The sequence below is a fragment of the Hippoglossus stenolepis genome, chromosome 7 (genome assembly GCF_022539355.2).
Source record: "Hippoglossus stenolepis isolate QCI-W04-F060 chromosome 7, HSTE1.2, whole genome shotgun sequence".
Lineage (NCBI taxonomy): Eukaryota > Metazoa > Chordata > Actinopteri > Pleuronectiformes > Pleuronectidae > Hippoglossus > Hippoglossus stenolepis.
The window spans coordinates 12,450,429-12,475,106 of record NC_061489.1 but is presented as its reverse complement, the minus strand read 5'-3'; the positions used below and the strand labels follow the sequence as shown (position 1 = coordinate 12,475,106).

General features: G+C 41.2%; 1 protein-coding gene across 1 annotated transcript; it reads left to right on the top strand.

The window, feature by feature from the left end:
• On the top strand, positions 1–22,718 carry abcb7 (ATP-binding cassette, sub-family B (MDR/TAP), member 7). Its single transcript, XM_035160797.2, has 16 exons — positions 1–199; positions 2,354–2,437; positions 2,521–2,598; positions 3,822–3,941; positions 6,631–6,763; positions 8,507–8,775; positions 9,454–9,542; positions 11,170–11,257; positions 13,221–13,395; positions 13,631–13,788; positions 16,103–16,266; positions 16,431–16,560; positions 16,944–17,115; positions 18,860–18,963; positions 19,549–19,656; positions 21,037–22,718. Exons 1-16 carry the CDS (start codon positions 50–52, stop codon positions 21,253–21,255), a joined length of 2,241 nt encoding a protein of 746 aa, XP_035016688.1. The 5' UTR covers positions 1–49; the 3' UTR covers positions 21,256–22,718.
• The last annotated feature ends 1,960 nt before the right edge of the window (positions 22,719–24,678 follow it).

Sequence of the window (24,678 nt, the reverse complement as noted above, 5' to 3'; positions counted from 1 at the left end):
ATGTGACGTAGCCGGCGTGTAGCCTTACCGCCTTCCTCCTTAGTCCAACATGGCGCCGATGTTGGCACCGCTGAAATGCGGCTTTCACTTTCAAAGACGAAAACTAGCGTTTCTCCTCCGACAGACGAGCTCGTACCACGTTTGGAATAAAAGCAGCAGCGGGAAGGGGACCGAGCACAAGCACCACAGCGGCTACGCGGTGAGTTGAGGGCCGCGGGGAGGCGGGTTGTTCGGAGAGGACACGGTGTTTTGGGGGGCGACACAGTCACCACGCAAGGGCAGAGGTGGGAAAGTGGTGGAAACTAACTTTGAGAAAAGTTATGTGTTATGGTTCTGTCACAGTCAGTCGTCTGCTCGCAAGAGTGGCTGATGAAGTGAAGTGTAAGGATATGCCAGGGATGTTAGCTGCGTCAGTTAGCATGTTACCTAGCTATAAAGGTACCTGGTGGCGTTGTTTGGGTAAACATCTATACAGTGGTTCGACGCCATAACGAATCGTGATGACACGGTCTGTTTTTAACATTTGACCTCATGTCAGATGATTGTTGTTCGTGTCAGAGCTCGTGTTCGTGTGAGTGGTCCCAGTCACGTGTGGACTGAGGGGGTCAGGGATGTTAGATAAGTGACTGACACCGAGGAGCCAACGTTACTGCTGATGTAACTTACGTGGCGTGATCACTGTCCTGTATTGATTGCCCAACAAACACTCATTTCCTGTTCGTTAGGCACATTTAGCTAAAATATAGATGACAGCTTCCTGCCAGTGAGCCCAACTCCCAAATGCTAAATGTTCAGTGTTTGTTGAAACTATTTCCACAAGGTGCAGATTTACCTGCATGTTCATAATGGAGACTGTGGGACAAGTATCAGTGAGGACATTACAATATTTTAGCCAGGTGAACTAGGGCTGGACAAAATGGCCAAAAATTATATCAAAATAAAACATTTCGTATCATTATCATAATACATTTCGAGTCTTCATGTCTAAAGACAGATTTTTGCTCCTGAGTGAAGGTTGTGCTTTTAACAACAAACAAAGCAACAAGCAAAACAGAAAAAAGATTTTACAAATCTGAGATAGATCAGTTATGTCTTATAACTCCTCGCTGTACACAATCCCATAATTAATATATAGTGAACATTTGTTATATTGCAATTGCTGAAATGATATTGCGATAATCACTGATGTAATTTTATTGTCCAGGTGAACTGAGGCTAACTTTGGAAACTGGGAACTCTCTTATCTAGAAAACAGTTACATTAACTAAAGTTATAAACAACTGAGTCGGCCGACGGAAAAAAAATCTACAACTATTTTGATAATCGATTAATAATTTCAGTAATTTTTCAACTGAAATACTGATATCCCACATTGTGTAATTACAGCCTTTGAGGTGCTTTGTTTTGCTTTTTTATGTTAAATAGTATTTTTGTGTAGTTGATATTTTGATGCTCCAAAGCTGTACTGAGTAATCAATAAAAAATAAAATTTGCAATTTTCCTTAGTTGCAGTCCTGAAGTCCTGTTTGAGTTTTTGTGATGTAGGCTCAATTTTAATAACACATGTACAATTAACATATGAAGTGGTTTATGATGAGTCATTACACTCATAGTAAATCTTACTTTTTGCTAACACATTGTTTAAATACACTAGGTGATCATAAACAACAGGACAGGTTGTGCTGTACTGTGTAGGTTAAAGTTATTATGTTGGTGACATATTCTGAAAAAAAACCTACTGTTACTCAACTTCTGCTCTGCTCATGTTTGTGCAGTACGTCGCTAAACTTTGAACTCTGACTTTGGTGATATTTAACTGTAATGACGTCTTTAAATACTCTTAGAGAAGAAACTTTTTACTTTGTTTGTATCTGAATGTTTTTATTGTGTATTTGACCTTTTGTATAGTATTTTTTAGTTCTGATCTTTTTTTATGGGGTTTTAGTGTTTGTGATTTTTAAAACATCCATAACTAGACTGTCACTCAGTAGAGCGCGCACCTCTGCAAAGGCCCTGTTTAAATCAAGCTGCACCGAATAGCACAAACACATGAGTCTCCAAAATATGCCAGATTTATTTTATTCATCAAGATTCATGAATTATTCCCTTGGAAATTGTTGAAAATGTCAGAAAACACCCTGTTTATCAATGTTAAGAAAAGTAAATCTTGATTCCCCCTGCAACACGAAATGGGTTCTTTCTTTGCCCATCTCCCATTCATTCACCAAGTTTTGTGGAAATTTGTTCAGAAAAACAAAGACACAGACATGGGCAAAAAAATTTCTTTCTAAGTGGAGGTAAAAATTAATTGCATTGGAAACTTCAGTTAAATGAGCCATGTCATGTGTTTCAGCTGAGTTCCCCCCCACACTTACGAACAGCGACATGGAACACAAACGGAAGCGAAAACAGTCGACGGATTTTGGAGGCAGCAAAAGTAAGTATTTGTGAAGAAAGATTGTGAATCAGTGTTTGTTATTAAAATCCAACCAAGAATAACAATGTATGTTGTTTGCACAGCATTTGCAGGTGACTGAGAAACGGACATGTTGGCATGGAAATGCTGGGGGAAGGCTGAATGCTGATCCCAAAAATGTGGTGAGAACAGTATCCTCTTGTAGTATTGGTTATAAAAATGCCTGTTTTTCAATTTTTTTTAGGGCGTTGTTCTGCATATGCAGACTAAATTAAGTGCACATATGAACTGAAAATAATGCAGTGGACACGACAGTGGATTATGTACTCTCGTCTAATAATTTCAGTTTTTTTCAGTCATCGGGGTTGTTTTTTCTGCTGAAGGAAATATATGAGATATCTACGGCTGATATATGGCTCTGTACAGTATATATTAATATATTCTAATGAAAGAATTGCGTAGGTTTGAAATGCATTATAATGTCTCAATGACAAAGTTTCAGATCTCGAATTAACACTTAATTGTCCAATTATGTTCTTTGATTAGATTAGTCTGTCTACACAACTTTAATTTTAAAAGGCAACATTTGCTATTTTTGCCCATCAATATATATCCAACAACCATTATAGCTATAAGTACAAATTAACAACTGAAATCTCTTATTCACAGTCTTAAGAGTATTAAAAGTTTTTCTCCGAAAGCTGCAGCAGACTTTGAATAAACTATCACTGAGTTAGACCTACTTTTATTATTTATTAACTGGCCTTCAGCACATGTGGTGCATAAACCTTCAGTGGTTCACTCAGCTGTTAATGTTTATCTTCTCTTTGCAGTGACATGCATAGATTGATTGTCTTTGGTTAAAGGCAGGTGTTGGGCACAGTTTCACAGTTATTTGATAAGAGGTGCTGCCTTATAGCAGTGCTGTAACATGATGCCACCATATTGCGTGGATTAGAGTAATTACTGCATATTCGTTGGCCGGTGCAGAGTCCCAGTGGCAGGTGTGTGGTAGAGTTTGGGTAAACAGCCATTTTGGCACCAGTGGGCTTTCAACCTCAGCTGAGATGACAGCTCAGGTGTCTCCCAGGCTTTTAGTGTCAGGCTGGATACCCATGTCCACCTGGAGTCTGCTGTCGTAGCTTCTCCTGGATCCCCCGAGGGAATCTCATTGACATTTGATGTACCAGGTGTCTGCCCAGAGAGCCATGTTTAGGTCATCCCAACTGTCACACTGAACACAAAATGCAAGTTAGTTGTGATAATGAGTGAACATCAGGAAGGTTAGAAAGTAAACATGAGAGTAAATACCCTCCTGATCTCTGCCTCACAGGACAGATGAGTTGAACAAACTTGGGGGACGATGATCTGAGGGCATACTAGTCTTTTGTTTTCTTCTCCACAGCTGAAGGAGGTGAATTCAGCCAAGATCCTGTCGGCAATGTTGACTTATGTGTGGCCAAAGGACAGACCTGACCTGCGGGCCCGTGTGGCCATTTCTCTGGCCCTGCTTGCTGGAACCAAGGTAAGGTTATCGTCAGCGGCATCATGAAAGATGTACTTTCACGTTTTACTTCTTTGTTAGTTTTTGTCGTATAATGTCCATCTGTTAAAGTAGTTTTATTCACCCATACTCTGCAATTGCAGATATTTTTGTTTTTAGTCCAGCCACTTAACACTGAGGAAGACTTTGGTTTATATTTAGCCTTTTTTCACAATTCGGCTGTTTTACCTTCAAACTGAAATAATAATTAATCGTAGTTAATCTTTGATTACATTAGGACCCACATTTTCAGATACAACTTGGTAAAACCGAAAAAAAACTCAATAAAAACTTGTTGCATAAGTTGGACTCAAATTAGTTTCTCTGTTTTTTTGAAGTACATCATTATATGTAAATAAGGTGTACAAGAGAGTATTTAAATGGTAAAACAGCAAAGACAAGAGGAATACTGCAAATACTGTATCTCATAACACAATAATAGCACTGATCTAAATTACGTAAAATGAAAGCAAAAAATAAATCACAGCCCCCACCACCCATCATACCAGTATTGCTCACATCTGTGTTTATGACATTGATGATGCTATTGATGGTTTTGACAGTGTTACAAAAATTTGGACAATGTGTGAAATTATTGTAGACAGTGCAGTTATTATCTCTAGGATTTGTGATGTGATGCATAATTGAGGAGGTGTTCATTAATTTTCCCATGTAAAGATGTCTTGCAGTCAGGTAAACAACACACACAGTCATAATAAGAATAATAGATTGTGTAAGTGGCTGCTGAGGTTATGGAAATTAAATTCACCACCCTCACTCTCCTTTCTTAGTTTGAGTATTTTTTAGTATTGGGTAGGTGTTCTACATTGAAGTCTGAGGTTTTAAATTTGTCCGATAACTCCTGAAATCTCTGTCTGTCTGGCGCTCGCATGTCTCGAGAAATGTTCATCTTATCGACTTCACCCGTGGCATTTGTATTGTTAAGGAGGCAAGGAAGTGCAGTGTTGAATTTGAAAAACGATTTGGACACAAAAAAGAAGAAGATGGTCTAAGTTAAGTTGCACTTACTTTGTAGTTTGGCTTTTTTGAAGCTAATGTACTTACATGATTCTCTTACACGACTCTCTTAGTCTAAGTAGAGTTAGACCATCAGGCCAAGATTCATTTAGTTGTACAGGATACAGCATGATCAAGGTTAGATTATATTTATTTTTATTTGAGGTAAACTCCAAACCACAGTTAAATAAGGTTGCATTTTCTAAAGCAGCATGAGTGCTCACTATAATTACACTGTGTCAAAAACACTGTGCATTAAAAACAGATAGTATTTTTTTAAATAATGAACTGCCAGCATTAATCAGTGAATGATGTATCTCCTCTTCCTTTGTTGATGGTCTCTAATTTACACCCTGGAAAACAATCACACACACTCAGCTGCTAAATAAGCATGTCCTGCTGCCCTCAGCATGGCTCCCTCTAGTGTATGTTAAGTAGGAGAGAGCACACTTGTGCAATCCAATCTATTTCCACTATTTTCCTGCTTGGCTGGGGTAAGACTCGATTTCTCCAGTTTGCCTGTTTGAGACGAAGCCACCAGCAGTGCAGAGGCAATTTTTAAATCAGCTAAATAATTATGTGGTTACAGCGCATCACCCCTCCGCACTCCACATTATCAGTGACATTTTCATTCCAAATAACTGATTATGTAGAAGCTCTTGTGTTTGTTGGCCTCAAACGTTGCCCTCTCCGTCTGTGTGTCATGCTATAGGATGAAGCTTATTCATGACAGCCTGGAGCCTCTTCTCCATTACATGACACAATATCTCTCCTATGAGATGACATATCTCCAGGTACAGATTGACACGGTGTCGATTTAATCTGCCGTGTCGAAAATTAATGGATTAAAATAGAGCCCATCCAACCTTACCGTGTGTTATTGGTAAAATTGAGGAATATTTTTTTGTGCTGTTGTCTTGGTAGCAAAGTGGCAGGATTTTTTTTCCTCTTGAAGGGGTCCATTGTATAATACCCATGTGTATAAAGCAAGATCCCTGGAGATGTAGCCTTTGTAGTACAAATGGTGCATTATTTGGTGCCTTTTTATACAGTCCTAGCACAGTCGACGTGTTTTTCTTGAACTCTTGTTTTTATCTAATTATTTTAACTGCTGTGTCTGAATTATATCCTGCAGAATTTGACAGGGGTAATGGAACAAAAAGAAAAGTTAGAAAAAAAAAAGCTCTCCCGTGTGTTCGGGGTTGAGAGGTTCAAATGAAATGGGTTTCAGATGAAAATGCTTTGGTGTGCTGCTGTGTTCTCCGGCTGCCCTAATGCACTGCAGACCGCCTATCCTGAGTCACACAGCTGTCCCTGTGCTTTTAATTAGCCCTAATAACCATTTCAATTCCATTAGCAGGAAGCACCAGCAGAGCTAGTCAGGAAGAATCAGCACTCGCACAGCATACCATACATTTAGGCAGTGAATCCTACATAACCTTTTCAGGTGCATTCAAGGATATGTATGTATGTGAAGCACGTGGGGTGCACATACATAGATAATGTACAGCGGACCAATGGCAAAAAATGGCTCTGGAATATATTGAGCATATGTCTATCTAATGGGCTATTTGAAACTATTCTCCCTCTCTTTTTTTTTTTTTTTCTCGTTCTCCCATCTGAATGTGTCCTCCTTCCCTCTCTGCCTCCCCAGATCACCAATGTGACGGTGCCCTTCATGTTTAAGTATGCAGTGGACGAGCTTAACCAGATGTCGGGACACATGCTGAACCTGAATGACGCGCCAAGCACAGTGGCTACCATGGCAACGGCCGTGCTGATTGGCTGTGAGTCCCAGACTTGTATTGCACTGGCAGGTGCCGCGCTCATCAGAGGGGACTGTGGGACGGCCTGTTATCTACAGGATGACCTTTCCCAACACATTCATATCAATGCCACTCCGCAATCTCTGCCTCCCCCTCACATTATTTACATTATGTGCTCTGTCTGAGTTCACTTCTATTAATCCTTACAGCCCTCCCTTGAATGCTGACGACTTTTCAGTACTATACCTGTGTGCTCCTGAGGCAAACAGAGCTGGATACATTTTCAAAGCAGTGGGGAAGAAATTACTAATATCCTTTTGAAAGTGGCCAAGAGGCCAGGGATATTTCTTTCACTTCTTCCCTTAAGAGAGACTCCCTTTCAGGGCTGAGATGCGAGAGTTTGAATGATTAGAGGATTTTTTTTTTTTTACTCTGAGCTGCTGATGAAAAGCTAAAATAAAGAAATTGTATTGTGAACCTAACACCCACTGCAACTCACTCCGGCCTTGATTGAGATCAGCTTGGATGCAATGTACACTTCGCCCTGTAGCCACTTATTTTAATGAGCCCATTTAGGTCTTGCACACTAATGCCGTGTGTTGAATAACTGGAGCACATGAACAGGACTCCAGACAGGACAAATTAGGATGACGAGAAAGAATGAAGGATATGCTTTTAAAGAAAGAAATTGTAATTTTTTGTTCCTTCGTTGCGACACACGTGAGTTGGTACTTTGAGCCTGTGGTGTCCAGGGTAATTCGGATGAAAAGGTTGTATAGTTCTCTACCTACCTTGTCAGATGTGGACACATTGTTCATTAGACGAGCATTCCTATTTAACGCCACATTACAGCCCTGTGAGGACCGGTAGACAGAGCAATTATTAACCTGACTCCTGGTCTCAGCAGAAAAGTCTACTATTGACACAGCTCGCTGAAATCACCACAGAAAGGCCATGTGTCATTTAAACACGGACTAAAATTAATTTCTGACAGCCATGCTTGCCATCTGCTTGTGTAACAGTTTGAGAAATGAACGGAATCAAATAGGAGTAATTTCTTGGGTTTGATTAAGTTGGTGATTTCATTGAATTATAACTCCCATGTAGATTCTTTTTCAAAACTCAAATTATACAATAATAATAACATTTTATAGGAAGACTGTTGAGTGCATCCACCCTCATCAGTGTGGATCAGCCAGAGAAAGTGTTGACGCAGACAGTGGTGAAATCAGGCCCATTCATTGACAACTCATTGTCACATCTTTTCATGACACTCTTACGAACTCCTCCTCCCCCTCTTGTAGTATTCTGCTAAAACATGTTGCTTGCTCTCTGCCACACGCACACTCAGCAACACTACATGGACATAGATTTCCTTGCCTCAGTCTGCAGTGTGCTGGTCTGCCACAGTAGCGAGGCTTTAGACAGCATCCTGCTCTGTAATTACAGAGGCTTGGAGAGACTGCTGCTGCAGCACTGCAGGGCTTGCAGACCTGAGATGAAGTGGAAAAACTGGACCTGCCACCTCACACATGCCCTTACTGTAGAGCATGTGACATACCTCAGCCTGTTCCTGTCTTAACTATCTCAATATTCTGTGTTACATCTTCCAGGACAGCGAAGATTTGGGTCAGATTCTTATTTTGCTGCTCCATAACAGTCATGTCTGTTTGGGATGGGGGATGCATTTTCACCAGATAGCACCCAGCAGCGCTGCTTTTCACAGCTGTTGTGCTAAACTCTCTGTCTCCTCTGCTATCCCAGATGGCGTGTCACGGGCTTGTGCGGCCCTCTTCAACGAGCTGAGGAACACTGTGTTCGGCAAGGTGGCCCAGAGCTCCATCCGACGCATCGCCAAGAACGTCTTCCTCCACTTGCACAATCTGGATCTGGGGTTTCATCTCAGCCGCCAGACAGGAGCGCTGTCCAAGGCCATCGACCGTGGCACACGAGGCATCTCCTTCATTCTCAGTGCGATCGTCTTCAACCTAGGACCCACGGTCTTCGAGATGGGCCTCGTCAGTGCCATTTTGGTGAGTTGTTGTGTGAAATTAACCGACAGATGTTGGTAGTCATTTGCTCTGGCCATTAACTTATTGTAGGATACTACCAGAAACACTGCTTACAATCTCCTGGCTCTTATTTCATTTTGCTGTTACTGATTCAGTTATTAATGTTAGTACAGGACCGTCCATCACCTAAACACTCTTCAAAGCAGATTGTCCGGAAATTAATTGTGGGAATATCGTCTCATTTGCATTCTAAATGGAATATGAATCCCCATGAACTTTTGGTGGCAACACGGAGCCCATTAGTGCCAATGATGAATCCCAAAGCTTTTGTAGCAGCTTAATGTCCTCCTGCAGAGTATGCCCTAAACAGATGCCCCCTCCTTGGCCAGCACTGGCTCTTCTATAGCTTCCTGCTATTATTCCACTCTGGACTATAATGTCAGCTTGCCTGTAATGACGCCAGACTCCATTGCCCAAATAGCTAAAGCATTAGCACGATTACTTCTAGTAGTTTCCCGTCCATTTGTAACACTCAATTTCATAGTGGAATGATCAAAAACACTGCGCTCTCAGAACACCTTGTGACGCCAGCAGTGGAGCCTGATGGTCTGATGTTGCCGCTCCAATTTTTATCACGAAGCTGTTGAGTCACAGCTTGTAAAATATGCTTTGTCTGAACTGTGCTTTTCTCTTCTGTAGTATTACAAGTGCGGTGGGCAGTTTGCAGCAGTGGCCTTGGGTACCTTATCATCATACACCCTGTTCACCATTCTGATCACTCAGTGGAGGTAACAACGAGGATGTTTGTACTTTTTCTGTAACTGCCTGTAATTCTATTGATTGTCTTGTTTGTTATGTCGGAAAGTGAAATTCAGCTCCTTATATACTTGGTTAATGTTCTTAAATCTCCAGAGGGCATATGGTGATAGAGAAAACCTCCTCAAGGGTTGTGTCTACATTTTAGCTGACTCAGTTCTGGAGGACATTTGCAAGGTTGCAGTGCCTGTCAAGTGCCTGAACTAATTGACGCGCTCTGAAATGTCTCACCATGAAATTGAACTTAAAAATTGAGCTCCTATCATGCTGCTGAGAAATCTGCAAGCAGGTCCTGACTGAACTCTCAAAAACAGCACCAGGGTAGTTGTAGAAATGATGGACAAGGTGGTTGAGTGTAGAAACAAACAAGGGTCACTGGTTTAAGAGAAACAAACCGGGTCTTAATTAATGAAGCTCAATGCAACTCTGCTTCATTTACTAACTCAGATAAATTCTCTCTAGACTTCTTAAAAAATTAGCCCATTGTAGCACATGATTACATTTGTTTGCCTCCCTACACTGACTGTTTGCCAGCTACAGAGTTAATTTAATTCTGATGTTTGTCTACAAGGTGTTAACTGCTCTCACCCCTTCTTTACGTCTTCAGAGACGTCAGAGACACACTTGGTCCTGAGCAGACAGAAGTCTTTATTCAAATGACCTTGTTATCGAGACAGGACTTTCTTTTTTGCTACCACTAAATTACAGAGCTCTCTTCTCCCCACCGTCCGAAAACAAACTTAAGCTCTTTAGCTTTTAACAGTGCTTTACTTAATGTTATGCTTCAGTTTAACCAGTTCATTTCGTGAAGTTGCTTTAGGCCTGTGTTGTCAATATGAGTTTTGTGTGACCATGTGTCCTTAATTAATTATCACCATTGTGTTTGTTTTTATTTTGATAAACCACTATGGATCAACTGTGTTGTTTTGTACAATGCTATATAAATAATGTTGGGTTGAACTATACACAGCCTTCTCTAGGGGAAAGAGAGCCACCGAAGTCATGTTATTGAAGGAAATAACAGACATTGAAATAGCAGACAACATAATGTAAAGGATCTACTATAATTCGCTTTAATTTGCTACTATTGGGTTACCAGTTTCACATCAACTGTCAACAAATCTTTGTTTTCCTTTTTTGTTTCTCTTTTACTCTAAAAACAGAATAACTACTGTGACCTTAATATTCGAACATACAGTATTTTTTTCTTCACATCTGGCTGAGGGGGTTAAGCTATCCTCTGACCAGAAGGTCGGTGGTTCGATACCACTTCCCTATATGCATGCTGAAGTGTCGTTGGGCAAGATACTGAACCCCAAATTGCACCGAATAGAAAAAAGTTCTGACCATATAATAACTATATGAATGTGTGTGAATGGCAAAAACCTGTACTTTAAAGTGCTTTGAGTGGTCGTCAAGACTAGAAAAGTGCTATATAAATACAGAGCATTTATCTTGACAGTTTATTAATCGTTTGCCGTGTACCTTTTTCCACATCCCTTCTGAATTCCCATTTAATACGGCCTCATCGTCTGCCATCTGTACGGAAAGTTTATCATGAGCGAGACAAGTGATGTGTGCATGTGTCTCTGCACGCAGGACTCGCTTCCGGATAGAGATGAACAAAGCGGACAATGAAGCAGGCAACACAGCTATAGACTCCCTTCTTAACTATGAGACTGTAAAGGTAAGATCCAACCTCCCCCACGTGTACACACACACACACACACACACACACACACACACACACACACACACACACACACACACACACACACACACTACCACCCTCCTTTCAAACCATCCCTGTTTAGCTCCTCGTCACTTGTATTTTTTCCTATTCACTTAAGCCAAAAACATTGATTTGAAGAATTATTACTTGTCTGTGTTAATAGTATTTCACTGCCATGATTATTAATGAAAGAAAAGCTCTCACACACACACACGCTCTTTTTATATTCTCTTACCCTGAAAAGTTTTACACACACACTGTCAAAAAAAAGGACAAATAATGCTTTAAATTCAGTTTTTAACTGAAGTGAGAGGAGTGACAGGAATGACTAAGAGGGTCGAGAGTCACATTCAACTCTTCTATTGCTTTACTTAAAGATGGTTATTGTATTTCCTTTAGTTATTATAGAGGAGTCTCACACCAGCCCACGTACAAAGGTTGGTCATGGAAAATTTGGTGATGGAGTGACTTTTTGTCGGTTTTGTCTGAACAAAGTCAGTTTGTAAATATTGCCCATCTCCTGCTTACATAATATGTATCCTGCTTTACTTATTTACTATCACGTAACACAAAGAGAAGCAGTATATCATCACAACTGAGAAGTTGATTGTAGATCATAAAAATACTATCATAGTTTTGACCTGAAAGATAGGTCTTTATTTGAGTCAAAATGTCTGCTAAGGGTTTACTTTGCTAGGCACGGTAATCCTAAATCTTAACCTTCTGCTGTTTCGAAGTCTCTTTCGAGGTAACCCTTATTGTAGACAAAACACATGAACACATAATCAGTATCAAGTTTCGGCTGCTTTGTTTACCGTCCCGGATATATTTTGGTATCTGTGTTGTTTTCTTTGCTGTATTATTTTGAGTCCTGTTTTCCTTAACGTTTTTGTTCTGTGTTATTTTGTGTCATCTGTGTCAATGCGGCCGGATTTAGCATCACTCTGAGCTGTGAGTGTGCATATGTAATTAGATCTCCGCCCACTCAGAAATCCGTTCCACTTTCACAAAGGGCTGGAAGAGAACCTGAACGCGGTGCCTTGCACTGCTTCGGTTCGTCCTCCATGTGCTACTTTTCTTCCCTTCTCCATCTCTCGCTCTGGTTCCCTGCATTTCCGTATATGTAAATCAGTGACAAGCCGGTAGCAGCACAGCACCACTGCCGTTAGCTAGAGAAGCAAATCGCCCACTTAACGAGCAGAGAAACAATAGTGCAAACTAAACAAACAGCAATATTAGGTAATTGGCAGCAGAGTTGAGGAGGTTGGTTGTTATGATCATGCTGCGGTTTTTATAGGCTGAATTTAAAAGATGTGCTTGTGGCTGATTCATGAAGGTTTCTCTCTTAATGATAGCTACATGTCTTAATCAAAATTTGTATGCGAGGTGACACTTGAGAGAGCAATCTGTGCGCTGTGGGTAGATGTCTGTCTGAGCTGCTACAGATCCTGTGATTATTTAACTTTCAAGTGTTGTTTTTGCTTTACTTATTATTATATCTGCCTAATATTTTATAAACTTCTATTTTGCCACGAGCACTATCCTCTGCCAAAGCTTCAGAGCTGCAGACTCTGGATTTTGTTCCATCGCCCTCCACGTCCTTTAAGATCAGTGGGGAGAAGATGAAGCTACAGAGACATGAAAAAGTGCTTTAGAGGCCAACTGAGACTCAGGCTACGCCCAGAGGGGTCACTGAGAACAAATGCGGCCTTGAGGCAGGCTCTACTTAAGTGTCCATCTGCCTGACACTGCTCTCCATGCTTCCTTAACCTTTAACCCTAACCATATTTTGTATCTCTCCCTCTTTTTCTTTCAACTTACACTTTCTTTCCTTTTGTAAATCCTTCTGCGGTCTGCGTGCCCTGTGCTCCCCGCTCTCCTCGCTCTCCTCCCTCCATGTTTCTCATCTCTGCTGCAGTACTTCAACAATGAGAAGTACGAAGCTGAAAGATATGATGCATTCCTGAAGGTTTATGAGTCATCCTCTTTAAAAACCACATCCACGCTCGCCATGCTCAACTTTGGCCAGAATGCCATCTTCAGTGTCGGCCTCACTGCCATCATGCTGCTGGCCAGCAACAGCATCGCAGCAGGTGAGTGGGTTTGGGGTTATTTTGGGAAAACCATTAAAAAACATTTGATTCCATCCATGTATTACACATCACCTGACTGGAATTTACCTGTAACATTTGTTATCTTCTTCAATAACCTGAAAGAAGGAGGTGTTTGAGACATTTTTTTTAAGATCATATACCCAGTGAAAGATACATGATACAACAGAGCTAGATTATGTGCATCTCTGTAAGTTGTTCTGTCGCTGTCATGCAGGTACGATGACCGTGGGAGACCTGGTGATGGTGAACGGTCTGCTCTTCCAGCTCTCCCTCCCTCTCAACTTCCTGGGCACAGTGTACAGAGAGACCAGACAGGCTCTGATAGACATGAACACTCTTTTCACTCTGCTCAGCATCGACTCCAGGATCAAGGTACCGTCTGGGCCAGACATGCTCTGATCCACTCTGTGGCAGTGATTCACAAAATGTTTTGTGTCCATTCTTTTTCTTCCTCTAACAAAATAGACCAGTGGAGAAGAACTTGTACACACTGCACAGTGAATATTTTGTCCAATATAAATTTGATAAAGCCTTGAATTGCATTGGTGGTTAGATTTTTAACACACCACTGAGGTATTCTAGCTTCCACTTCTAGCTGCATGACATGGATAACTTAACTGCATGTGCTTTAAAAAATGATAGGTTGTAGTCAAACCTAGTAATTATGTGCTTGATGTGACTCAGGTGCTTCCTCATTGATTGCCACGTGTCGTGTACTTGCTGCATTAGAGATATAATTAAGATATTCTGGATACAAAGAATTGCAGAAGAGCTGTGAATGGCACATTTTTGGTGATTTATTCTGAGTAATTACTTAATCAGTAGAAATTTCAATTGGTGCACTATTCATTTTTAATGGTTTCTTAGAGTGTAACAGTTTCATTGTGTTAGTCACCAATCACAGTGAGGTTTTACAAATAACTGTACACAAGGTGGTTTTAGTTGTGTATTTTATTTAATTTTTCCACTATTAGAGGCTTGTTGTTGTGCCTGTGATTTTGGTGCAGATAATCTTTTCAGTCAGTGATGGCTCCTCTAAACAGAGTAAATCTGTCAGTTTGAGGAAGGAAGAGAGAAACTGTTCCAATTGTTCCGTTTTGAGTTGTTTTTGTCAAATGTCTTTTGTTTTGCTTTTTGCCTGTTTTCATTTGTATTTTTTCAGTGCACACTGCACGTTTTTTCAGTATCGACTAATCTGTTATTTCCATATTTTAGTCAATTAATCACTGGGTCTATGAAATACTTATTGTGATTTACCTCAGCCTAAGGTGATATCAAATTATTTGCTATATACACTCAACAGTCCAGGACGCCTAAATTGTGAGTTTGCGTTCATATATGATCATATATTGTATATAAAGGTGGAACTCGTGTCTCCACTTGCTCCCACTGTCCAGAAATAAAGCCAAAATATCCCTAATACGCATGCTGCCATCTTTGCATTAGCAATTAGGGAATGGGATCATTTTTATCGCATCAACTAAATAATTAAACGTAAAATAAATGTATTTAACGTGTACTTTTTTCTAGTTCTGTCCATGTCCCATCCTCTAACATGGAGGATTTATGACATGTACTGCATCCAGCCAGCAGGGGGACAATCAAGACGCTTTAACTTCAATTTTGGGGAACTGACTTGTCATCCATCTTTATATACAGTTGACAAATGATTATTAAAATAATTTAATTATTATATGAATGGGCTCTCTAGTAATTGACCAGGCTCGAGTAACATCTCCCTGTTGGTATAACCCGCCTATCTTTAAAGTCACCCAGAAAATACTAAGTTATATTCAAACATATGAAACTAGCTCCTCTTTCTAAACTGAAAGATACAAATTTGCCAAAACGTTCAACCCTCTGTGTTTCTTCAGTGGGATACCTATCAGTTGTTATTGAGACCTTTTTAATTTAATTCAGCTTTGTTTTTTTGTTTTGTTTTTTTGAACACAACAACCCATCTTGTGTCAGAAGAACACACACACACCAATGTGCACCTGCTGGTTAACAATGTAAATGTTGTTACCGTCTCTGGAATTACAGTAGGGGAAACAAGTCTGTCCAGCTATTCTTAAGCATTTTATTTTTCATCAGTAATTCTCCTCTCCATTGTGATTCCCTGTAGAATGGCACTGCCCGGCAGGCCATTACTGTCTGAATGCTTTGGTTATTTCTGTATAGCACGTGTGCCTATTATGTAGATGTCAAATAATTTTATTTCGGCTTTTTACATCCGTTTATACAAATCGACAGTGAGTTATTTGTATTAATTGGCTGAGGTGGATGATGGGTGATTATGTTGCTGTTAGGTAGAATAGAATCAGAGCAGAACAGGCTTTTACTCTCTGGGTAAGGCCGTGTTTTATTCACTGCTGACCTTGATTACATCTCAGCACAGTAGCTCAGCTCAGTATGTTCCCAAAGTTTTCACGCCTATTGATCCGTCAGTCGCTGTGAAGGGCAGGGTGTGAAGGTTCAGATGGTCTTTTGAAATGACCTCTTGAATATGATGTGAATGTCTCTGCTTTAAGCAGCCTGTGTAGGCTGTGTGCTCCACTATTATCCCTCTTTTCAAGGTGTTGGAGTAAGGTTGCATCATGCTGCGCCTTCTCTGCCACTGGCTGTTCTGTATCAATCTCCTCTGTTTCTGTTTCATCTGTCTTAACCCTCTGATGGTTTGCTCCAGGAGAGGGATCTCGCCCCGGCTATAGCCGTCACACCGCAGGAGGCCACCATCCGATTTGAGGACGTATATTTTGAATACCTGGAGGGTCAGAAGGTGTTGACCGGAGTGTCCTTTGAGGTGCCTGCTGGGAAGAAGGTGGCCATCGTCGGTGGCAGCGGGTCTGGGTGGGTTGGCTTTCATAGAAATACACAGACTGTTAAACCTTTAGCCAGTGTGTCATCTCATTTGTATGTGCAGTCAGTCGTATCATCAGATATCATCAGTAGACTGTGGGGGTACAGCTCACAGACAGATTGGTGCTGACGATTGATTCCACGTCTGGTTGCAGGAAGAGCACTATTGTGCGCCTGTTGTTCCGCTTCTTTGAGCCCCAGCGGGGGAACATCTACATAGCGGGACAGAATATCCGAGACGTCAGCCTCGACAGCCTGAGGAAGGCTTTGGGGGTCGTACCTCAGGTATGAGACACACCAACACAATCAAATAATTGATTTGATAATAATGAATTATAATCAAATTGATTTGACATTCTTCACCACAAATGAAATGTACATTTGAGAGTAATTATTGATAATTATATAAAACAAAGTGGCAGCTTAGAACATGTAACATTAACAGCAGCATTAGAAATAAACTGAATTCCATTAAGTTTTAACTGCAATGGGCTCAGAGGCTGATCTGAACAGATGGTACATGAACAGTATTTTTGTCATTTGCGTTCTGTCTCTTCCTCCCTCCTGCCCTGGTCTTAGTAACTGCAGTCCTCTGTTTCTGTCGCTGCTGCAATAAAAACATTCTCTGAAGCCTAATTTTTTTTCCCCTCTAACTGCGTTGTTGTCAGGATGCCGTTCTGTTCCACAACACCATCTTCTACAACCTGCAGTACGGGAACATCAACGCTACACCAGAGGACGTTTACCAAGTGGCACGTCTAGCAGGCATCCATGACGCTATCCTCCGCATGCCCCATGGCTATAACACCCAGGTTGGGGAGCGGGGCCTCAAGCTGTCAGGTTTGCTGCACCATTTTGACTACTGTTAAAATATGGTCTCTCAGCACAAGCAGTTGAAAGAGCTGTGTGTTTTGTGCGTCTCCCTGGATGGTTCACTAAGCTGGAAAAAACAACAACAAACAAACCGAAAAATACAGCTGTTATCTGAATAACTGGCTACTAGTAGTTTTATTCCAACACATATATTCTGGACAATTTCTCTACAATTTTGATTATTGATTGTTATATTCATGAAAGATTTATTTATTTTGTCAATTGATTAATTACTAATTGATTCTGTAAAGTGGCAGAAATCAGTCAAAGCCAGTTCCAAATCAATTTGAACATGTTTTAAATCCACCACCAGTGAATGATCTATTATTGATTTAATGATTTATTTCAATAGTTGCTGATTAATGAGTTGTTCTAGTCCCGGGTTGCTTTACTGTGAAATGATAAAACATTTTCTAATTCTAATAAACAGTTTTAGCTGTTAAACTTAATCACATTCATGACTTGTGTTAGTTACCTGCTCATTATTATATGACAACAGAAATGTTCCAACACAGAATATCATCACGTTATTATTGATCGTAAGGTATTGAGTATAAGATATTTTTATATTTGACGCTGTCAGTTTTGCCCTCTTAAACAACTGAAGGCATATTTCACTCAGTTGGTTATTTCTGTGTAGGTACTAGTGGGAATGACACAATTGCCAGTCGTCTAAATCTTCTACTTATCATTATGAAGTTTCTCCTGCTGCAGGGGACATACTGTTTATTGAGAAACGTATTTTACAGGATGTCTGCTGTTAGGAACATTGGCATAATAAACAGGGTGGTTGCAAGGCGCTGCCATGGAAGATTTAAGTTAGCAAAGATCTAAATTATTTTCATGTTTCTGCATAAATATTAATTTCAATATTTATAAGGGAATATGGGATTTTAAATAGTTTTGAAACTGTGATCATGAGCTTTTTCTTCTAAAAGTAGCTAATTAAAATGTATCTAATTATTAAATGTAACATCAAGTCATGATGGGACTTGGGGGTTAATCTCTAGCAGCATCTTCATTTGTTCCATGTCTTCCTCTATGTAGTGTATGAACTTGGCATGTTGCCTTACAGTTATTTTTATCCTTATTTGATGTGCAGCGATAACACAAGACGGTGTAGTATTTGGCTCCTAGCATCACTCTGCAACTCATTTAGCCCATGTAAACACACTGTGAGCACTTTCACTCAACATTCAAGATGCAATTACTGGCAGCACAGATTTATTTCTGCGGAGTGACAGAGTTAGTGAGTGAGCGAACGGACAAAATAAAGACATGACTAACTTCTCATTAATTCTGCCGCTGTTGTACGTGACAGCTGCCAGTGAGTTTGTGAGACGGGGGGGAGGAGGTGTTCAGGGAGGTGGGCAGTCTGGGCTGTTAGGCTCCTCACTTCCTTCATTGCTGTTCTCCACTGGGTGGATATTCATATCCACTGAATGCCGCTTACTTTCAAGAGGCCACACACAGCTCGTGTGCAATAAAGGCTGAGTCAACTTTTTGCATCCTGCTTATTTTCCTTTACAGTTCAATTAAAGTGGCTTCTACCACTTTGAAGCCTGTAGCATTAGGGTTGTCGAAGTATTGGCTGCAAGTTTGAGGTGCTTATCTGATGAGTAGTGCCAGAGACCTGCTGTATATTCACGTCTTTCAAAGCTATTGTCTTAAGCCTGCTTTGCTTTTATTGATGTCTGTCTCGCCGTTTCAGGAGGGGAGAAGCAACGTGTCGCCATCGCCCGCGCGGTTCTAAAGAATCCACCCATTCTCCTGTACGACGAAGCAACGTCCTCCCTCGACTCTATCACAGAAGAGGTGGGCCTGACAGTGCACGAACACATACACACTGACAGATGCAGGCCTGCGTTCATGACTTACCATTCTCTGCCGCACGTACAGTTTGACACCTCAACAGACCCTGCATACACTTTTATCAGAACAAACACCCACTCACTCACCTGCTGAAGGTACACAGTAAGACGCGCACACGCACACGCACACGCACACACACTCCAGCTCATCTTAAACTCCACAGTCTTTGTAAATGTTACATTTAATAAGAAAGTTCAGTGTGTCCTCACTGAACTTCAAGAAAAAGAGCGGGGCAGTAGACGTGGCTGTTAATTGAGATTTTCTCATCACGAATAAATTATCATATGTAAACACTGGGTAGAAAAACATATGAAGGTGGATGTTGCCGAGCAACTTTGTGTTGACTTAGCCGCTTCTTCAAATCAAGGTTTGGGAGTACATTTCATATATATCCTGTCATTCATGCACTTTTCTTTCTTATTATTTTTGCAGACCAGCGTTATTGCAAACCTGGGGAACTATTTTCCTTTGGGTTAGGGGATACTCTTGTTAACCAAGTGATTATTATATTTGTCTTATGTCTTGCAGAACATCCTGAATTCAATGAAGGTGATGGTAAAGGACAGGACATCAGTGTTCATCGCCCACAGGCTCTCCACAATTGTAGACGCGGATGAGATTATAGTGCTCAACGAGGTAAGAACTCATCCGTTTATTTTTTACTTGATCTTGTACCTTTCCCTGATTAGCATTTCCAGTTGTCATGTCAATTTCATAAAAGCAAATTATGGGAAGGTTCAGAGTTTCCAAGTAAAAACATGCTCAGTGTTAATTGCAAGTCCAATTAGAGGATTGTGCATTGAAGGGAGAGATGATGGACTGCACTCTGCATGACCCTCAGCGCACCGGGTCTGCCAGCAACAAGTAGCCTCCGCTTTTGCCACTCATTTATTTTCAGTTACCTTTCTTCACTGTACGTGATGAAAACATGCTTTGTTTAGCTTTTCTCATTAACTTGAACAACAACAGGGCACGGTTAGTTGAAGTGAATGTATTATTTTCTCCATAAGGGCTCATTAAAGCAGTCAGACTCAACTGGCTGTTTTGGTCAGATGGCGTGTCTTGTTTTTCTCGGTGACTAATAATGTATGGGCCAGCTTCCCAGACGCTGATGAGGCATTATCCAGGGCTAAACATGTCTTTCATTGGAGATCGTCATTCCGATGCCTCGTCTATACAGTTTTTAGACCCACGTGTTAAAGTCAGGCTCGAGGTGCCATGGAGACAAAGATGGGATTTTTTTAAAATGTGGAAACAATGAATCTCTGTGGTGTATCAGACAAATCCCCAAGTGAAGGAAAAGTGCTGCAGCATGTTAAGGGTTGGGCTTTGAGATGCTTTAACACACGAAGAGATGGAGTAAAGTCAGTTATCATCTAGAAGTCAGGAGTTAATATGAAATGTATTAGCGGTGAATTGACAGTTTCCACCAGTGCCGGATTCAGAAAGGATAAAATGAGGAGAGCTTTCTTTTGAACCGCGGCGAGTGAGCATGTGTTGTTCCATGTTTCCAGAGTCAGATGGTAGGGATCAGAGGGTCGCGGTGAGGAGGCATGTTTGCGTGTGATGTCGCCATGCCGTTTGCTGGTGTCACCAGCAGAGGACTGCCTGGGGTGCTCATTAAAATAACGAGCGGAAGCAGTCACGTGCCTGTCTTGGGTGCACTAAAGATGATGCCAACACCTCTGCATGCTCATGGGAGGTGGGGGAAGAGGGTGCCTTCATTTGTGTTCGACTGTGTGGGAGGGATGTGTGTTTGTTGCGTGTAGATGCACGCATGTGTCTGCGAGGCCGTGTTTTTGCGAGAGAAATGCAACAGTTGTTGGGGAGGCGGCAGGGATTCTAGGTGGGGGGGCAACTCTCCGCAGAGAATGTGGTCAGTGTTGTGTGATCAGAAAGATATGCTAACTATAGGACGTAGTGTGCGTGGCCCCTTCGTTCTCACTTCTCATGTTCAGCTAATTTATGTTTCTATTTTTCCATGATTCTCTTCACTCTCCTCCTTTTCTCTGCCAGGGCAAAGTGGCAGAGCGTGGCGACCACCTCTCCCTCCTCAGCACCCCCGGCAGCTTGTACGCAGACCTGTGGAACACCCAGAACAGCAGAATCCTGAACGATAGCAAGAACTCGACCAAGCCGAAGGCTGAGCGCCTGTCCCAGAAGGAAGAGGAGAGGAAAAAATTGCAGGAGGAGATCCTCAACGGTGTGAAGGGCTGTGGGAACTGCTCCTGTTGAGAGAAGCTGCCACCTCCACGTCTCTTCATCCCTCACAGATGGCCTATGCTGGAATCCCTGGTCTGTGCAGTATTAGGGAGGGGGGGGGGGGCTACGTCCCCGCTACCCACTCCCAACTCCAGCCAAGCCTCCACCCATGTGACTATACCTCCCCCTCCTCATGTGAGTAAAGGCCAGTGCTCGCCAAAGTGAAGGAGGAGGAGCAGAACAGGGAGCAAGTGTGTTTAGCACTGGCTGGTGTCCAGAGAACGAGCTTTTATGCCAGTTGCCTCAGCTGAGCCAAGCATAAGAGACCTTGTATATCACATACGTGTGTGTAAGACATCTGTTAGTCAACATGGTTGCCCCCCCTTTCCTCATTTTTTACATCAGGTTTATTGACATCTTCCATTGCAATGGAAACGGATGAGAGCACACGTAATGATGTACATATGCCTTGATTTGTATTAATTACATTTTTAAATTATTTTCAAAATAAACTGAACCTATAGTTTGCTTTTTATATGAATGATGTGTACATATAGAAATGTGCTCTGCAACCGGGTTAGAATGCAGAATAACAAAGGTTGTTTGAATAACACCATTTCATAAAGCTGATACCTCAGCGCCGTTTAGTCATAATGCACATTGTCCATGATATTGTTCTAAAAATACCAACTTTGGCAGATAATCAAGTCTTCCAGACAAATCGCATCATAATATGGATGTTTGGATGCGTGAACATGCAAAACAGCTCCCCAGTGAATTAGCAATATGTCACATTCATGTAAATATACCACTCTGAGAAAAACAAGTGGAACCTCTAATAAATCATGAATGGATTTCACCACACTGGAGCCACATTAAGAGGCAACGACTTGAAAGCCTCCTCTGGGAACATTTCACAGTCATATCATTTAGCCTTGGCAGACGGGCCGCCTCTAAAGAAAAGTTATGTTTGAGATTTTAACCGTGACAGCGTTCTGGATTGTTTCGTCAGAATACAAAGACTTCCTCTTGGAGGTAAAATGTAAATGTTAATATTTAAACACTGAAACTACACATTTGTCCTCATTTTCTGAGGGATATGCACATTTTTTTAGGAACCTTGCTACGGTGTTGTATCTATCATCTGAAAAAATATTATTTGGGACTCGTACGATACACACAATGTAAAACCTGTGTCTTTGTGTTGTTGACTGTATGAGTACACTGCAGACACATCAATAAATGTTGGCATTTGGCTTAATAACAAATTTTCCACATGGTTTCATTCTGATCAGGATTTGTTGATTTCATGATATAATTAATCCATATGATTAAACGAAAGATGTCATACAATTGATAACAAGTAAGCTTTAATGTCTGTAATTGTATTAGAACAAATGTTAGAACAAATGTTGGGAAACACTGTATTCGACCATTGTAGAACATATTGGCAGTATTGGATAAACAGGGTTTGTGCATAAATATAAGAAAACCTGTGTATGTTTTGTGTATTTAATTCATTCAAAAACTGGCATTCACAGATGGGTCTGTTACTTTATTTGTAATCGTGCAGTGTCTGTCAAGAGAGTGTGAATATTGTCATCAGTGACAACATTGAAGGGTTTTCTCTTCAACGTGTTTACAATGATAAACGTTCTTCCTTTTTTTGGGATTAAATTTACCTCGATGCTCAACTCCCGGTCTCTTACAAACAATAAATAATTAATTTGGTTTTTAGAATATTACAGAAATATTTTAATGAAGCCCCCTGAAGTCATATAAGTTGTTTTTTCAATGTCTGTCTGTCTGATGTCTTATTTAGTTAACATTTTTATTCCATTTTAACTTATAATTTTTTTAACATATTTAGAATATTTATTTTTCTTAGTCAAAGTTTTTTTTTTTTTAAGAGCGACAAGTCATAGATAATGACACAATAAAAGATTATTGGGCGCATTTCACAGTTTAGAATAAATGGAGGAATCACTGCTTGTCAATTTTCTCCAGAACTGTTCCACTTCCTTCAGTCTGCAGCAGCTCATCCACCATGTTGAAAAAGACAAACCAAATATCCTCAATTTGTCATTTGGATCCAGTTAATTTTCTGTATATGTTCAAAGCACCAAATTAACCATAATGTATTAAAATATGTGTCTCTGTTCAAAGGAAATCTGAAGATATAAAATCTGTGTAGTTCTAGATTAGCTAGCGAACAGATCTGATCGGTCTGTCCTCTGGATACAGGTGAAGCGTTAACTCCACGAACACAGCAGTGATCCTCGCTCGCTCTCGCCATGTTGGGTCCTCCTGGAGAACCCCTGCAGCTCCCTGGATCCTCCTCTGGGACCAGACACAGACCGTAGTCCCTGCGAGGGCTTTCATCAGGATTATACTTGAAACCGACAATGACAATCGAGATAACGTGACAGCGCGGACCCTGCTGCGCTGCATAGTGAGGCCTCCACCACCACCTCCCGAGGAAGTCACACATTATAGATGAAAGTAGACTTTGATAGGGGCCTACTTAAAAGGAAACCAACTGGATGATGGCTGGTTGGAAGGGTCTCCTTTCATGCGTCAGATGTCCAGGCTGATGACTTGATGTTAATGGCGTCTTTCTAATCTAACCTATGAGGAGATTATGAGACTACTTCATTAGCGCCTCCCAACAATGTTCAGCTGCTGCCCCTAACAGGTTATTCACTAATTATTCAGGGGGCATAATTCACTACGAGCTGCTCGGCTTCAGAGAGAGAGAGTCTTAGACATTACAAAGATCTTCTTTTTTTTGTTGCTTTTCCTCCTCTTTGCTGAGGCGAAGCTTTGTGTGAGCGTTTGATACGGTCAAGTACACAACGCTCTAAAGTTCTGAAGTTACTGAGCAATCTGTGACGGATTTACACAGGGAGGGGGTTTGCTTCGTGGCTATTTATGTTTGCTTTTTTAAAAACTGAATCACAAAATCTGTTGGTAAGTGACCCCTAATTGTTCTGTATGGCATGCATGTGATTAGTGCTGTTGTGAGCTGTTTCCCTGCATGTCCTCAGGAGGTAATAATGAAGCCATCTCCCTGTTTACCATGCAGCATTCTGCAGGCGCGACGGAAGACAGGCACACAAAGGCCTCTAATAACATCCATGATATGGACAGCAGCAGGAGTCGGCCGCTAATGTAAACCACAAAGTTCTACTGAAGCGTGGCTTTTCAAAGAACATTCTGCTCACGTGCAGGTGGGATGATGTCTTGCTTTCTTGCTGCAAACGCTATCTCCATCTGTACGTGACTGTAGCATATCATGTTTGCTGAAGGAGATACGCACAACCTGCATTTCTGCTCCCACCAAAACTCTGCAGCTCCTAAAAAGGTGATGAGAGGGGGTCTGGCTTCTGTGGCCTGCTGCAGGAGTCCGCCACACTCTCTTTTCATCATGCAGAGTAGACTGAGACTCAGGGCGAT